Consider the following 17,178-nt stretch of genomic DNA (forward strand, 5'->3'; position numbering starts at 1 on the left):
CCCACCATAGTTTTTTTTTTATACGGTTAGAATCTTTTGAAAAGAAAACTGGCAAAAAAAATAAATAAAAATAAAAGACAGCTGTATAACAGTGTGAGAAAATAAACTAATCGAATTCTCCCGAAAGCAATTCATAAGCTGGGTAAATGTGTTTTAAAACAACAACAAACATTTCAGGACTAGAGAGATAGTACCGGGGTTAAGGTGCTTCCCTTGCACATAGCCGACTTAGGTTCAATCCCCAGCACCACAGATGTTTCCCTAAGCACTGGCAGGAGCAATCCCTGGGCACCGAGTCAGGAGTAAGCCCTGAGCACTGTTGCATGTGGCCCCCAAACCAACCAAACAAAAACCAACCATTTCATGGCTGAGATTAGAACAACATATCAGGGCATGTTTATTAATGCAAACTACTGACTTTAAACATAAGAGCAGTAGAGCTGATTTTGTGACCTTCTTGCCTGGGCCTGAGCACACCCTGCTCGCTAGTTCATCTACAACAAGAAAGTGAAGAAGCCCTCTCAGCTGGACTAGGACAATGAGCTTTACTACTTGAAAGGCGATTCAGAGTGTTGTCAGGTAAAGTAGTAACATCAGTGGCTAGTGGGGGGGTGGGGGGCATGAGGAACACAGTTAGCTCGAGGAGACTCATCTTTTGGGAGCAATTGCCAGGCAGGAATAGTAGGACACTTTTGAACAAGGAGTTCTGGGAGGTGAGAGAATCAGAGGAAACTTCATAAAACTCCAACTACACAGCATTGCCTTTAGGCTTTGCACACATGCAACAGACCTTAATTGGACGCATGCTGACCAATGACTCTGCGCCACAAAGGCTCAGAGCCTGCACACACACAGAAGGGCCCAGCAGGAAGGAGAAACATGAGTTCTAAATCTCAGTCCATAAACAATGAACCGAGGTATCAGTGCACAATCTATCACCAATCTTTGGTAAAGAGTAAGCTCTGCAGACACAGAAGACACTCCTAGGATATCAGCCTTAAAATAAAAACAAGGCAATGTGCTAGGTGCTTAATGACACAATACCTCCAGTTCCCGCACCAATCCTACAAGATCATTTAAATGGAGAGTGTGGAATCAGGACTGGAATCCTGTATTATTTTACCCTTGAGTTGCACATTCTTTCTTTTCTTTTTCCTTTTTTTGGGGGGGTGGGGTGGGGGAGTGCAGAACACTGGCTGTGCTCAGGGCTTACTCCTGGCTCTATACTCAGGGATCATCCCCGGTGGTGCTTGGGGGACCATACAGAGTGGCAGGGGCCAAACCCGGGTTATCTGAATGTAAGGCAAGCAAGCGCCCTCCCCACTGTACTATCGCTCAGCCCAGGCTACATCCTTTCTAAAGAATCCAGATGTTTTCTCTCCTCCAGCACAAATTCTCACCTGCCTGAAGCAGCAGGGCTATGGCAATCAAAATTCTTAAATCCTCTTTCTTCTCTGATGCAAACCCTTAAGGAAAATGAGAACAAAACCCTGCAACTTACTGCAAGAAGATTCATGATGGTGTGTCCCGTCTCTCCAAACAGAGGCTTCCGGAACCTGACACTGAACAGCGGGCAGGGGTACACTATGCAAACGAGAAGTGTTAGAGTGAGCTTGGCAGCTTATCATTTTGGTAAAAGAGACATCATGGCTGATACTTTTAAAAAAAATGTAACAATGCATAATTAACGCACACAGTGTTTAGGGCCTGAAAAGTATTTAGCATGGTAGTCCCACAAATTAATCCTGAGCTTTCTACAAACCATGCCAGAGTGTGTGTACATGTATGTGTACATACATAAATTTTAAGTCCAGGTCTCATGATTATAATAGTACTAATCTTTTGTTTGTTTTGGGTCACATCTGTCAGTGCTAAGGCCTTACCCCTGGCTCTGTGCTCACTCAGGATCACTCCTGGTAGATCTCGGGGGACCATTATGTGGAGTTAGGGATAGAGTCCAGATTGGTCACATGCTAGGCAGATGCCTCACTCACGGGGTTATCTCTCCAGCCCTGTATAATCGTGTTGATTTTAATGTTTTAGGGCACAGGGTGTTACTGTGCCTCATCCACCACCAGAATGACTATTCCTCTCGACCACTGTGCCTCCATCCTTTCCTTCGTGCCTGCCCTGCCACTGGTGGTGGGCTCAGCAATGTGGGCAGGATCTCGGGGCTGGTTTTCACTGGCCATGGTCTATTTTTCCCTTGATTTCTCTACTTTAAAATTTTATTACTATTATTTTAAGCAATAGTACCAAATACTGTTTCAGATCTGAGTGCTGCTATCCCCTGCTCAGTACCAGCAGGCCACAATCCCTCCACTATTAACTGTCCCGCCCCCTAGCACACTCAGATCCTAGTTACATTGGCCTCATCACAACTTATTTCCAGTGGGGACCGTCTAATCGCCTCCTTTGTATCTTTATACTCCACTTATGAGTGAGGTCATCTGGCCTTTGTCTTTTTCTTTCTGATTCCCTTCACTTAGCATGACATTCTCTGATTCCATTCAAGTTGCAGCAAAATGCAAGATTTCATCTTTTGTCATTGCTGAGTAGCATAAGCCTTTGAAGGCATCTGTTTCCAAAAATGAACCATGAGATCTGAAGAAACACTCTTCTTTAAACTAGATTAATAAGATTCAGGAAATATGTTTCTCCAGATTCCGTTGAACTCAAGACTTTTTAAGCTTTTTTTTTTTAATGTTTTGGGGTCATATTAGGCAACGTTTCGGGGTCATATTAGGCAGTTCTCAGGGCTTAATCCTGGCTATGCTCTTCGAGACCACCCCTGGCACTGCTTGGGGACCATATGTGGTACCAAGGATCAAACCCAGGTTGGCCACATACAAGGCAAATACCCTACCAGCTGGCTACCACATTAGCCCCTAAACTCAAAACGTCTATGAATTCACTCTTACACTTCTCCCACAAAGATCTCATTAGAAAAGGCTCATTTCTTGAACTTCCAGATTTCAACTACATATACAAGACAGAAAGACACACATATTGTTTTTGTATAAACTGTTTTCCTACTTCACCTAGCTAATTCATACATGCCTTCATAGATAGTTCAATCAGATACATTTTGGTCCAAGAAATGATTCTTATCCAATTCCTCATACTTAGTGAAGTTTGAGCCCATCTTGGAGGGCCCAAGGAATGTGGGTAACTATGTGCTTTACCAGATCATTCCATCATAATCATACTTCTATATATTCCTTGTAAAGACTCCTAGGACCCTGTAACCATGTCTCAGTCAGTTCAATTCCTAGATAATAAATTCCCATTTAGATACATGGTAGAACAAAATTAAATTCTTGTTGAATAAATAAATAAATAAAGCATACACTGCTTTGTGGTTTATAAAATAATTATTTACTACAGCATCTGATCCTCTAAACAATCCTATTTTATGCAAAAAGGCACCTCTTATCTCTAGTTGCAAAAGAAATAGACAAGACAACCTGAGTGTCTTTCCCTAAGTTATAAAGCTAGTAAAGTGGCAGAGCTAAGAACCTTATTCAAGTGGGTCTGACTCCTCGACTAGGGCAATTCTGATTAAGCGATGACATAAAATTCAAAATACATTGCATTTAGATCTTAATGTCATTCAAAAGTTACAACTTGGTCCTCCTATTATAACCATAGGCAAGGAAACTCTTCTTTTGCTCACCTTACCGACTAAGTAATCTCTATAATACTAGTTTCAAGTATCTTTTTCTAGCACATAAAATACAACTTATGAAAACATTTTCCAACTAAATGACAAAATATGCATGCCATGCTATAAAAATACAGTGAAGCAACTTTTTAAGTTTAAATTCATTTCTTCTATAGAGAATTATGCATTCATCAAAAAATTGTAAAACCCGTATGTTTACGAGGCAATAATCAGTAACTTTATTTGATAATTTCAGTCCTTCCCAATATCACTAAATAAGTAGAGACAATGGCCAAATTCAGCTTCATTATTTCAAGACTATTTCTGTTAAATACTGTATCACAGCAGGATTCTGAGTACTTCAGGCCTTAATTTGGTCACAGTGTAAGAAGTTATTTTGATACTTACAGCGATATTCAGCTCCAAGTCTCAACATCAGTCGGATGGGAAATACTTTAGCCCAAGGAGTTTCCCACTTCTGGATGAGAATCCCAAACAAGTAAGGTGGGGTTGGGAGTACTAGGTCTTGCAGGGACTGGTAGGTAGAGGTCACATATAAGAATCCACCATGCTCTTTACTGCCGAGGAAACTTTGACTGAAGAAGGAATGTCCCAAGTTGCCCACAACATTTCCTAGAACAAAAATGTTCATTATTTCCTTATGAATAAATCATCATCACGTTCTTCATATTCATCATTACTTAATAGTAATGAAACACTATCAAACACTGACTTCTGACCATCTATCAGGAAAGACACACATATAAAGTTGTTTTCTAAATAAATGACATTTGTTATTAAATGAAAACTTTCTCCAACCCAGGCTGGATCCCCAGCATCCCATATAGTACCCCCAAACACCACCAGGAGTGATCCCTGAGTACAGAGCCAAGAGTAACCCTGAGCATAGCCAGGTGTGGCCCCCAAACAGAAACAAAAACACCCAAATAAATAAAAAGTTTCTTCCAATTTTCAGGGCTTTGGTCATCAGACTGTAGAAGTTGGTCAAGCCAAAACACGAAGGTCTCCCTCAGTGAGACTGTCCAGGTCTTACGTGGGAATTACTGGCTCTACCCTTTTCCCACTGTGGCCACCTTTCAACTTCCTTTCCTTCCTGTGGCCCACGCTATCCCAATGATGGGTCCCGTAGTCTCATGTTGGGGTGCTCATTTGTACAATTTTCACCTGTGGCCTCTTGGAGTATCCTGGGAACCCACAGGGGGCCATATGACTCCCAGCTGAGAAATGATGCTTTAGAGTCTCAGGATAGAAATTACTGCCTCAAGTTTGGATCATAAAAAATATCCCTAAGATTAGGTATCTTGGGGCTGGAGTGAATAGCACAGCAGGTTGGGTGCTTGCCTTGCATGAGGCTGACTCAGATTTGATCCCCGACATCCCATACGGTCCCACAAGCACAGCCAGAACTATCCTGGGCACAGAGCCAGGATAAGCTCTGAGCAATGTCTGGTGTGGCCCCAAACAAAACAGATTAGATATCTTGCTCTCACAGGATTTACTACCTCACTGGGTGAATAAAGTCAACTCATGAATTAATGCATTTGTAATCTTCCTTTGAAACCTATGAAAGGAATAACAGCAAATGTAGAAATGTCCATAAGAGAAGCTAATGCCCACTTTCCTGGAAAACCAGGGTCTCTCTACAGAACAAATGCGGCACATAGTTGGTGACGTGGGCAGCTAAACAGACAGCAGAGTCACATGTTAAGGGGTCGTACCTACCCCCATAGAGCTAAGGGGAAGTTCGCAGCCAAGACCATGTCCATCTGCACAATGTCAGCTGCCAACTTCAATGAGGGGTAGAACTCCTGCTCCAGGACTAAGCAGGCCTGGGCTGCAGAGCTCAGCTGCTAGTGAAGGTCAGTAAGAACAGTTAAACAACCCGTATCAGGGAAGCAGAATACACTTCGGAGAAAATCACAGATTTTGGAGTCACTGAGACATGGATTTATATTCTAGTTCAGTTACATATAATATTGTGTATATAATCTTATGTAACTGGGGATAAACTACTTCTATAAGCCTCTAGTTCTATAGAGACTGGGGAAATTTTACTGAAGTTCAGACCTGTTATGAAGAACAAGTGGTAGAACAGATCTGCATTTCTGCACACAATGTGTTTTTTTAAAATGTGGAATACTGGAACCAGAAAGATAATACAACGGGCAGCGCACTTGCCTTGCAAGAGACCAGCCCAGGTTTGACCCCTAAAACCTGATATGGTTCCCCCGAAGCTTCACCAGTTGTAATCCCTGAGCACCACTGGGTGTAGCCCCCAAACAAAAAAATTAAATATTACTTTGATGGGAGGTCTGGGCCACATCTGGGGGCATTCAGGGGTCACTCCTGCAGTGTTCAGGGGACCATATAGTATTAGGGACCAAACTGGTCAGCTGTGTGCACGGCAAACGCCTTATCCCTGTAGCACTGCATGTTGTTCTGACCATGGACTATTACTCTTATAATACAAAAACTATCAGTTATACATTATGTGCAATTTTTTTCTTTATCTGAGTTTTTTTTTAAAGTTTATATAGATTTTTTAAGGGGGGAGTGTTACAGTCACACCTGGCAGTGCTCAGGGCTAGTCTTGGCTCTGGCTTAGAGATCACTCCTCCTAGCAGTGTTCAGGGAAACATATGTGGTATCAAGGACTGAACTAAGGTCAGTCCATACAAGGCAAACACCTTAATCTCTGGACTATCTCTCTGCCTCCCAATATTCCATCATTTAGCCTGAGGGTACAATGGAGATGGGGGAGGGGGCTAAAGGGATGAATGATTTCTTCCTCCCACAATGGAGAGTCATAATAACATATCTCTTGGGCTCTGATGCAGTGTAATGTTTATGTTTCCAAGATTACCCAAGGGAGTCCAGCTCAGAGGTGAGAAATATGTTGCCTTAATGCTCAAGGGAGTCACACATCACTGCTGTGCGAGAATGCCGCGAGGGACTGGAGTCTATTACTGGCTTTTTTCCCTTAATCACCTTTCGCCTTTGGCCACCTAACAACCCTCTCTCCATATCCATACTCACATTCAAATTCTTACTCTGTCCCCACTTAAATTATAAAATCCACCTTTTGTCCTTTCATTAGTTTCTTTCTTAAAAAGATAGATAGATGTGGGCTGAAGAGACAATGTTGCAGCGTGCCTCACAGTGACTGACCTGAATTTAATCCCTGGTACCCCACATGGTCCTCTGAACTCTGCTAATAGTGACCCCTGAACACAAAGCCAAGACTAAGCCCTAAGCACTGCTGACTGTGAAACCTCCCCTCCACACACACAAAAAAAGACTAATTAGAAAAAATAAGTAGAAAGGAAAGGTAGTACAAGGATTAAGGCTTTAGCTTTGCGCATGGTCAGGCCTGGTTTGATCCGTAACACCACATATGGTCCCACACACACTACAAGCAGTGATCCCTGAACAGAGTCAGGAGTGATCCCTGAATGCTACTGGGTGTGACCCAAAAACGAAAAGGAAAGGAGAATTCTTGCTCAGAGTGATAGTACAATCAGTAGGGAGTTTGCCCTACACAGCAGCCAGATTTGATCCCTGGCACCCTATGTGGTCCTCCAAGCCTGCCAGGAGTGATCCCTGATAAGAGGCAGGAGTAAGCCCTAAGCACTACAGCATGTGGCCCCAAAACAAAAGCAAACAAAACAAAAGCAGAACTCTATAAACCTAAGGAGTGATTAAATTTAGACTCTCTCTTACCACCTCCTATACAAACAAATAACATTATCTAAGTAAAATATTGGAAAAAATAAAATAATGGGTATGAGAATATGACACCAAGGACATAAAATCTACTATACACTTATTTATATAGGCACCTCTCTGTGTGAAAATTCAGCACAATGAACCCACTGAAAAAATTACCTGTACCTGAGATCTGAAAACATATAATTAACACCAACTTTTGTTCTTGAGATTCAGTGATCTGGTATGGAGGTGAAATGCTTTACACAATAGTTTAGAACGCAGTTTTACATAGCATCATTCAGGCAATCACACTTTCTTAAGACACATGCACGCACACATTGACACATATAATACATATGCAACACACACACATAGCAAGGGGATGTGGCTCAGTGGTATAATGCATGCCTTGCCTGTGAGAGACCCTGAGTTTAAGCCATGGCATGGCACCACACTGCCATACCAAGGGCAACCCTGGCACCACTCACTCTGACCACCTGTTCACAAGTATGATACTGGCACTGGAACAAAGTGTGTGATCCAGCGACTCTGCAACAATAATAGCTATGTATGTGTTTATGTATAGTCTGTAAATTTCTCCTTTTTCTGTTTTTGAGCCCACCTGGCTACGTTCAGAGTTTACTCCTGGCCCTGTGCTCAGGGATCGCTTCTGGAGGACTCAGGAACCATTTGGAATACAGGGAATTGAACCCAGGTTGGCTGTCTGGAAACTCTACCCCCTGTACTATCTCTCTGGCCCCAACTTATAATTTTCAAACCCAAATCTGGAAAGTAAAATTTATTTTCAAAGTGCTTGCCCATAGTCATCTTTGTTTAATAAGATGCAATCTTAAACAGCTATGTGACAAATCCCTTTGATTTTAAAACATAATCTTAAACAGCTATGTGACAAATCCCTTTGATTTTAAAACTTAATGATCAGTCTTCACATCAACTCAAATAGAATAATTTTCATACAGATGGTTTACTTATTTTTTAAATATCCTTGAACATTAATATTTAAGGCACCATAAATCATCAGAAAAAAATTAGATCATCTCTCAGACACTTTGGTAGATAACTGCAATTAAGCACAAATACTTCATAAGAGGCCACTTCCTACGTTCAGAGTATCTGTGGGATCTTAAAAGGCTCAAGATGTTTATTCTCTCTAATGATTTAAAACATAAAATTCAGAGAAGACACAGCTGGATTTAAAGCTGCTTACCAGCTGTGTGTGTCTCTGTGGGCATATTTAGGCTCTCGGTGTCTCTCAGATACACTCAGTACAATGCACACAAGGACAGTATATATGCCATAGAGTTGTCGTTAAAAAGAAATTAAGCAGTGTGCATAAAGCAATGAACAAATTGCACAGCACGTAGTAAATAATAAATGTTAGGTGGCAGAGATTACCTGGGCCACCTTGGTGATACTTTGAGGGCCTCGAGGGCTAAACCCTGCAGTGTTAGGGGGCCCATATGGTGTTGGGGATCAAACCAGGATCAACTGCATGCAAGGCCTATCTTTCTGGCCCCTATATGAGAAACTTAAATTAACTGAAAGTTCATCTGGATTAAGTCACCAGGTAGAAACAATTAAAAGATACAAAATAAGGATGTCATTAAAAGAAGAGTCCTGTGACCAAAGGAGAAAAGTAAAAAGAAGGTATTTCGAAGTTAAGTGACAGAAATTTTCCAAGTGACCTGCTTCTGTGACCTAAGGTACTTCTTTCTCAAGTACCAGAAACACTGCACCTTAGAGAAGCACTTGGGCTGATCTAAATAGGATTTTCCTTTGAATCTAACCCCCATGGGAACAAGAAGTCAGGACTGACACGAACAGCATTTTTATTAATAGACTTGTTCTCTCAGGATTCCTTTCTCCAGGCACTTTTTTCCTCCAAATAATAAAAGATGCTTCCTGGTGACATTGCACCAATTTATTAATTCTGTTAAGCCACAGCTGTTTTTCTTTCTTTCTTTTTAAAATTAAGCCCTTTTCAATGTTCTGTTTATTCTAAGGACATATACACAGAGCTGAGTTAAATAAAATTCTTGCCCCCACAGAGCTTATATTCAAATGTAGGAAGACAATTTTAGCTAAATTCATGATAAATACTTTGAAAAACTAAATAAGGAAGAAAATGTAATGCATTATGAGGGGGGAGGGAGTAGGGGGATAGGAGGAGGTGGGAGGAGGCAGGGGAGCTCTTTCTTAGCCAAAACAGTCATGGAGCATCCTGGAAGAAACATCTGAATACAGACCTGCATGAAGAGAAGAAACCAGATAATAAAAATCTGAAAGAATAGTGTCCCAGATCTGGGAAGAGTTAAGTAAGAAAGTCAATCCTTGAAATTAAGGCTGACAGTTTAAAAGGTCCAAGAGATGATCAATACAGCTGAAAATAACAAAGGAGTGAATGGTGTGAGGTAAGGTCAAAGGAGTCCATGGAATAGCACACAGGAACTTGCAAGCCAAAGGAAGAGACTGGAGTTCTCTCTAGCTGCAGTAGGATGCCGCTGGAAGGTCCAAGTCCATGCAATTGTAGCCTCATGCCTATCACCTCACCCCTGTACACAAATATGCCCTCAATTCTCAAGGAGTAGATGCTGAATCCCCAAGGGCTGGAAGGAGAGAAACATGTCTACAAACGTGTGAAAGAAAATAAAAAGCAGTTTTCAAATGTCCAAGTGATTAGCTTGCAAGGTTGATCAATCATTTTCGACTGTCTTATAACTAACTGCTCTCTTGCTTTGTTCTGAAATTAACTTCAAAAGTCAAAAATAAAAAAAAGTCAAAAATCAGAGAGAGAGAGAGAGAGAGAGAGAAGAAGAAAAGTGTCTGCTATAAGCGGCAGGCTGGAGGTGGGTGGTGGAGGGGTGATTGTGGGAGGGAAACTGGGGACCCTGGTGCTGGGAAATGTACAGTGGTGGAGAGGGATGGGTGTTGGAACACTATGACTGAAACTTAACCATGGAAAGCTTTGTAAGGATGTATCTTACAGTGAGTCATTAAAAAACCATAAAAAATTACAATTAAAAAGTTAAAAATCAATAGTAATGTACTTTATTATGCCCCTGCAGATATTAATTAATTCACTTCAATGTTTCTTTGAATTAATATTGGAAGAGAGAAATTTTAACTTGGAAGAATTCACGGAAATGGGGCTGGAGTGATAGTATAGCAGGTAGGGCATTTGGCTTGTACACAGCTGACCCGGGGTTCGATCCCTGGCATCCCATATGGTCCCCCGAGCACAGCCCGGAGTAATTCCTGAGTGCAGAGCAAGGAGTAACTCCTGAACATCTCTGGGTGTGACCCAAAAAGTTAAAAAAAATTACTAAAGAACATGCCCTAGAATCCATCACAGAAAGACAAAGAGAAAAATTATATAAGAGAAGTTAAAACATACTTAAACTGACTTCAGAAGCTCCAATTTCAAAGTAATATTTCAAAACACAACAATATTGGGAATGAAAGAGGGGTAATATTCAGCGTTAACAACTGATAATTTTCCAAATAAGAAAGAATGTGTTAAGGCTGGAGAGATAGTACAATGGGTACTGTGCTTGCCTTGCACAAGGCTGACCAGAGTGTGATCCCTAGCATCCCATATAGTCCTCCAAGCAGAGCCAGGAGTAACCTATGAGAATTGCCAGAGTGGGGAGGAAGGAGAAGAGGGAGGGGGAAATGGAGAGGGAGGGGAGAAGAGAGAAAGAGAGAGAGAGAGAGAGAAAGAGAGAGAGAGAGAGAGAATTTGTTTTTTTAAATATTTGACCAACAGAATAGAATAGAGTGCAGAAAACAGACCTTATGTGGATTAAGGTAAAATAACTTTCTCACACAGTGAGACCAGGGACCAGGGGTCAGCTCAGTGGCTGTAGATCCTGACCCCACCTGAGGTCACAGAAAATCTGGCAATTGTGAAAAGACTGAACAGGAATCTGAGTAGTTTCAGGCACCACTGGCCTGTACTGCTTTCTGGCAGAAAAGAGATTGCAAGCAGAGAAAGTTTAAGAAGTCATAACTTTGGACTCCAGCCTTGCAGGCATCAATCTGACCCCGAGCGCTGGTGTTGCTTCCTGAGCACAGTCCTGTCTGCCTGGCAGCTCTGCTGTCCGGGATCCCCAGCACCACATGCCACTTCCTGCTGCACCGCAGCCAGGTGTGTGGAACACTGCAAATAAAAGACACACAAGCACCATGGCCGGCAAGTGTGAAAGTGTGTGAACACCACAAACCACCCATCAGGGAGTACCACAACCAAAATGCCAGCAAGCACCAGAGCTAAAGGAAGACAAGCCCCCAGTTAGCACTGCAGAAAAAGTGGTAGCACCACAATCAGATAATCGACACCCCCAGCCAGCACCACAACTGAAAAATGTGTGAATATCACAGCCAGGCTGGTCATTACAACAACAACAAAAAATTAATGAAGGGAAACAAGGAAAATAACAGGACCATACCAATCATTCAATGGGAGAGTTTAGGAGAAAGAGAGAGAGAAAGTGTGTTAATGCTCAGTCCTTAGAAGCCTCTCACCCCAGTTTCATCCTCAGCTCCATATGGATTCCCGAGCATCATCAGGTGCAGTTCGATTCCTCCGCCCCTCTCGGACAGCCCGGCAAGCTACCGAGAGTATCTCGCCCGCATGGCAAAGCCTGGCAAGCTACCCATGACGTATTCGATATGCCAACTACAGCAACAACAAGTCTCACAATGGAGATGTTACTGGGCCCACTGGAGCAAACTGATGAACGCAGGAGGACAGTGCTACAGAGCTACAGTGCACAGGTGCAACCCTGGAGGTACCTGGGCCACAATTCCAAGTAATCCCTGGAACTGCAGGACCCAAGCAGTAGTGCATCTTTGGGCCCTTCCAATGAACTGCTTGCTCAGCTGACGCATATCACTTGGGGGCTGGGGAGGGGGAGAGGAGTACACCTGTGCCTCCTAAGCACTGCTTGGGACACTCTCCCACCACCACCCCCTCGAAAAGAATAAACACAATTGGAACAACCGGATATATACCCTGTACAGAAATCAACTGAAAATAGACCATAGGTAAAGGTAAAGGTCCTCCCGTTGATCGTCGATTTGCTTGAGCGGGCCCAGTAACGTCTCCATTGGAGACTTTGTTGTTACTGTGTCTGGCATATCGAATACTCTCGGTAGCTGCCGGGCTCTCCGAGAGGGGCGGAGGAATCGAACTCGGGTCGGCCATGTTGGCCGCTTGTAAGGCGAACGCCCTACCGCTGTGCTATCGCTCCAATAGACCATAGATCTACATGAATGAATTACAACTGCCTGGCTTCTGGAAAAAAAAAGAGAAGAATTTTGTGACTCCAGGTTTAAAGCAATGATGTCTCAGGAAATTAAAGTATAAACTATGAAGTAAACACTGATAAATTAGACCTCAAGAGTTACAACTCCCACTCACTAGAAGATAGTGAAGAAAAGCAAAATTAAAGTCATGGATTGAAATAAAATATTTCCAAAACATACGGACAAAGGACACGAAACCACAATTTAAAAAGTACTATAAACTTGTAATAAAAATAACGCAATCATTAAGTGAACAAAGACTGACAGATGGCAGGTAAGCTTATTCAGGAGGCTCAAGTATCATTAGTCAGGAGCGCAATGCTAAAATCGAACCATAATACCGGGTGTAAGGATGGCTCAGTGGTAAAGACCTAACTGGCGATGGTGAGTATGCACCATCCCCATGAGATTTGAAATTCCTAGTGCCGCAGCAAAGTGTGTTCTCTCCAGTGCATGGCAAACAAGCACGTGGGGTAGCACGGTCACCCAAGTGTGCGTGAGCATGTGATGAGGCACAAACAGCTTTGCAAGCAACACAAACAAGTGTGTGCAACAACCAGTCACCGCAAAAACAAAGGGGGGAGATTCGAAAACAATCTAAAAACACAATGAAGGATCACTATACTCTCATTTTAAAAAGAAGAAATAAAAAAGTTTTAAGAGGCAAGACTGGAGTATAAATCCAGAACAACAAAAAAAGTCTGTCCACAGCAGGTAAAGGGAAAAACAAGCGGTGGGCCATCCATCCTTCCATCCGACAATACGGACGACTCTCGAAAGTAGTACGCTAAGGGCCCGGAGATGGCCCAAAGGACTGGAGCAGCCTTCCTCGTCGAGTCCTGGCGCTATCTGGTCATCCGAGCACCACCCTGGAGCCCCAAGCACATGGATGTCTGTGTGAGTGCAGGGGTGCGGGGAGAAAAAAGTTCTATGCTAAGTAAGCCGAAAACGAATGTATCATTCTATTGATTTTCTACAAAACACAGAACTATGATGACAGAAATCAGATTATAATTGCCAGGCACAGATGGCAAGAGGGGATTAAAGGCAAGGGAGGAAAGGCCAGAGTTAGACATGAGGGAAATACCGTGACATGTCTGCCTAGACTACTCAAATTACACGGCTGGAAAGGCGAAGAATACTGCATGTAAAGTCAATAAAACAAGACTAAAAAACAAAACCAGACTTTTAACGGGGGCGTGCAGAAAATGAACAATAAAGACAACTCTCCCAAAAGTAGACACCAAAGAGAAAAAACAAATAACTACCTATTTAAAAAGAAAAAAGAAAAAACCCTAAGGGCTGGATGGTCCAGTGGGTAGGGCACTTGCCTTGCAGCGCCTGACTCAGGTTTGATCCTTGAGCAGAGAGCCAGGAGTAAGCCTGGAGCACCTCCAGGTTTCCCACCACCCTCCCAGGCCTAAAAAGAAGAGAAAAAAGCATACCGTAGGGGTTGCTAGAAGACAAAGCAGTGACTCCTTCTAAGTACTTGCGAAAAGTCGTGAAAGAAACAAAAGAAACAAGGAAGACAAAAAGGGAAGGAACTATGAAACTAGAGTTCTATGACTGACTGCATAACTCTCCAGGCAATGACAAAATAAAAACAATTTTGGGGAATGGAGAGATGGTTCTGCAGGTAGGGCATGTGCATGCTGCTGATCCAGGTTCAATCCTCCAGGACCCTGAAGGGTCCCAAGTCATGCCAGGAGTGATTCCTGTGCTCAGAGGCAGGAGTATGCCCTGAGCAGTCAGATATGGCCCCAAAACCAAAAGAAAATTTCAGGACTCGGGACATAGCTCAAGAACCAAAGCGCATGTTTTGCATGCAGAAGGCACACACAATTCCACAGAGTTTCCTAGCACCGCCAGGAGTGGTCCTGAGCACTGAACCTTGGTAGCCCCTGAGGACTGCTGGGTGTGGTCCAAAAGCAAGAACAAAAACTCAGATACATAAAACTTAAATTTAATGTAGTTTTTTCAGTAACAAACTTTTATTAAGAGAATCAAAAGATGTATCTAAGAAAAGAAAGCAAGACCTAATGGAAAAATGTGACACTGAAATCAAAAGAGCAACCAGGGATGTGGCTTGGTAGGCGAGCACTTGCCCCATATATGAGGCTGTGTTCAATCTCCTGCACCACTAATACATCAAACAAAATTTAAAAGTATATAGGCAACAACAAAAGGCACAAGAAAAAATGCTCTACATCGCTAATCATCAGGGAGATACAAATCAAAACAACAAAGAGATATCATCTCACTTCACAGAGACTGGCATTCATTCAAAAGAACAAAAGCAACCAGTGTTGGCATGGATGCAGGGAGAAAGGGATGCTCTTTCACTGTTGGTGGGAATGCCGACTAGACCAGCCTTTTTGGAAAACAATATGGGCATTCCTTCAAAAACTAGAAATTGAGCTTCCTTACGACCCTGCAATACCACTTCTGGGAATATATACCAAAGGTGCAAAAAAGCATAGTAGAAATGACATCTGCACCTGTATGTTCATTGCAGCACTGTTCACAATAGCCAGAATCTGGAAACAACCCAAGTGCCTGAGAACAGACAACTGGTTAAAGAAGCTTTGGTACATCTACACAATGGAATACTATGCAGCTATTAGGAAAGATGAAGTTATGAAATTTGCTGATAAGTGGATGGTCATGGAGAGTATCATACAAAGTGAAATGAATCAGAAAGAGAGGGGCAGACACAGAATGACTGCACTCATTTGTGGAATATAAAATAAGACTGACACTCAAGGACAGTAGACACAAGGGCCAGGAATATTGTTCCATAGTTGGAAGCGTGTCTCATGAGCTGGGGGAGAAGGCAGCTGGGAAGGCAGTTTAGAGAAGAGATCACTAAGTTAATAACGGTTGGAGGAATCATTCGGGATGGGAGATGTGTGCTGAAAGCAGATAAAGGACCAAACATGATAGCCTCTCATTATCTATATTGCAAAACATGATGCCCCAAAGTAGAGAGAGAGTATGGGGGAAACTGTCTCCCATAGAAGCAGGGGGAGTGTTGGAAAGGGCGGGGGGCATACTGGGGACATTGGTGGTAGAGAATGTGCATAGTGGAGGGATGGGTGTTTGATCACTGTGTGACTGAAACTCAAACATGAAAGTTTTGCAACTATATCTCACAATGATTCAATAAAAAAATTAAATTAAAATTAAAATTTAAAAAATTTTAAAAGGAAAAAAGAAAAGAGACAGCAAATAAAGTTGTCTTGATTAATGAATATTGATTTTTGATACTAATTTTATATTGAATGTTAAACTGACATAAATATGAACATTATTTTTTTTATTAAAGGCAAAACAAGGCAACAATCCTAAGACTGGATAAAGTGTTAAAGGAGCAGATAAAGCATATTTCACTTGTCAATGAAATATGTCAATACGAATCCTGTATGGAGGGCAAAATTCTGTTTGCCTCCTGGTATAAGAGACTTGTTTTTTTGTTTTTGTCTTTGTTTTTATTTTTTCAGTTTTTATTAGTAAAACACCATGAGGTACAGTTGTAGACTTACAAATTTTGGTGCTTGGGTTTCAATTATACAATGATCAAATACCCATCCCTCCAACAGTGCCCATTTCCCACCACCACGGGTCCCAGTATCCCTCCCACCCCCATCCCCCAACCCCCCCTGCCTCTGTGGCAGGGCATTCCCCTCTGTTCTCTCTCTCCTTTTGGGTGTTGTGGTTTGCAAAAGAGGCATTGAGTGGCAATCATGTTTGGTCTATAATCTACTTTCAGCATGCTTCTCCCACCCTGGGAGGATCCTCCCAACACCCTTTATTTGGTGCTCCCTTCTCTATCTGAGCTCCCTTTTCCCCTAGCATGTGCGGCTGGCCTCCAAGCCATGGAGCAAACCTCCTGGTACTAATCTCAGCCACTCCTGGGTGTTAGTCTCCTATTTTGCTACTTTATGTTCCCAAAATGAATGCAATCTTTCTATGTCTATCCCTCTCTTTCTGACTCATTTCGCTTAACATGATGCTTTCCATGTAGAACCACTTGTATGTAAATTTCATGACTTCATCTTTTCTAACAGCTACATAGTACTCCAAGGAGACTTGTTTAATTTCCTGAGTGGAGGCCACACTTGAGACTAGGAGGGGAAGTCGCCTCCATTAATACGAAGATTATCAAAGTGTGAATGACTTAAAATTTTTACATCTATCTTGATTCTCAGAGCTGGGAAGACAGCTCAGGGTTCAGGAGCCAATGCCTTGCAAGCACAAAGCCCCAAGCTCAGTCCTCGGCACCGTGGCCCTCCCATACAGCCACAGGTATAGGCTGGGTGGCTCCCAGAGTCGGGGCCTGAGCACTTCTGCGTCCTGGAGCCTAGCACTGAACTGCCTCTGGACCCTGCTTAGGAGAGCCCCCCATACAAAAAGACTAATTTGGGTTGAGAGGTCAGTGTTGCTGATCTGAAAGACAG

The 17,178-nt window shown here is 42.6% G+C and overlaps 1 protein-coding gene across 2 annotated transcripts in view; it reads right to left on the minus strand.

Moving 5' to 3' along the window:
• The window catches only part of ZFYVE9 (zinc finger FYVE-type containing 9), a 153,357-nt gene that overhangs the window by 28,978 nt on the left and 107,201 nt on the right, over positions 1 to 17,178 (minus strand). For both annotated transcript variants that reach the window (XM_056122309.1, XM_056122308.1), the window contains 2 exons: positions 4,073 to 4,297; positions 1,502 to 1,584 (listed from right to left, as the gene is read on the minus strand). In XM_056122309.1, coding sequence (XP_055978284.1) covers positions 1,502 to 1,584; positions 4,073 to 4,297 — 308 coding nt within the window. The remainder of the gene's footprint in view (positions 1 to 1,501; positions 1,585 to 4,072; positions 4,298 to 17,178) is intronic.

The sequence above is a fragment of the Sorex fumeus genome, unplaced genomic scaffold (genome assembly GCF_029834395.1).
Source record: "Sorex fumeus unplaced genomic scaffold, SorFum_2.1 ptg000045l, whole genome shotgun sequence".
NCBI lineage: Eukaryota > Metazoa > Chordata > Mammalia > Eulipotyphla > Soricidae > Sorex > Sorex fumeus.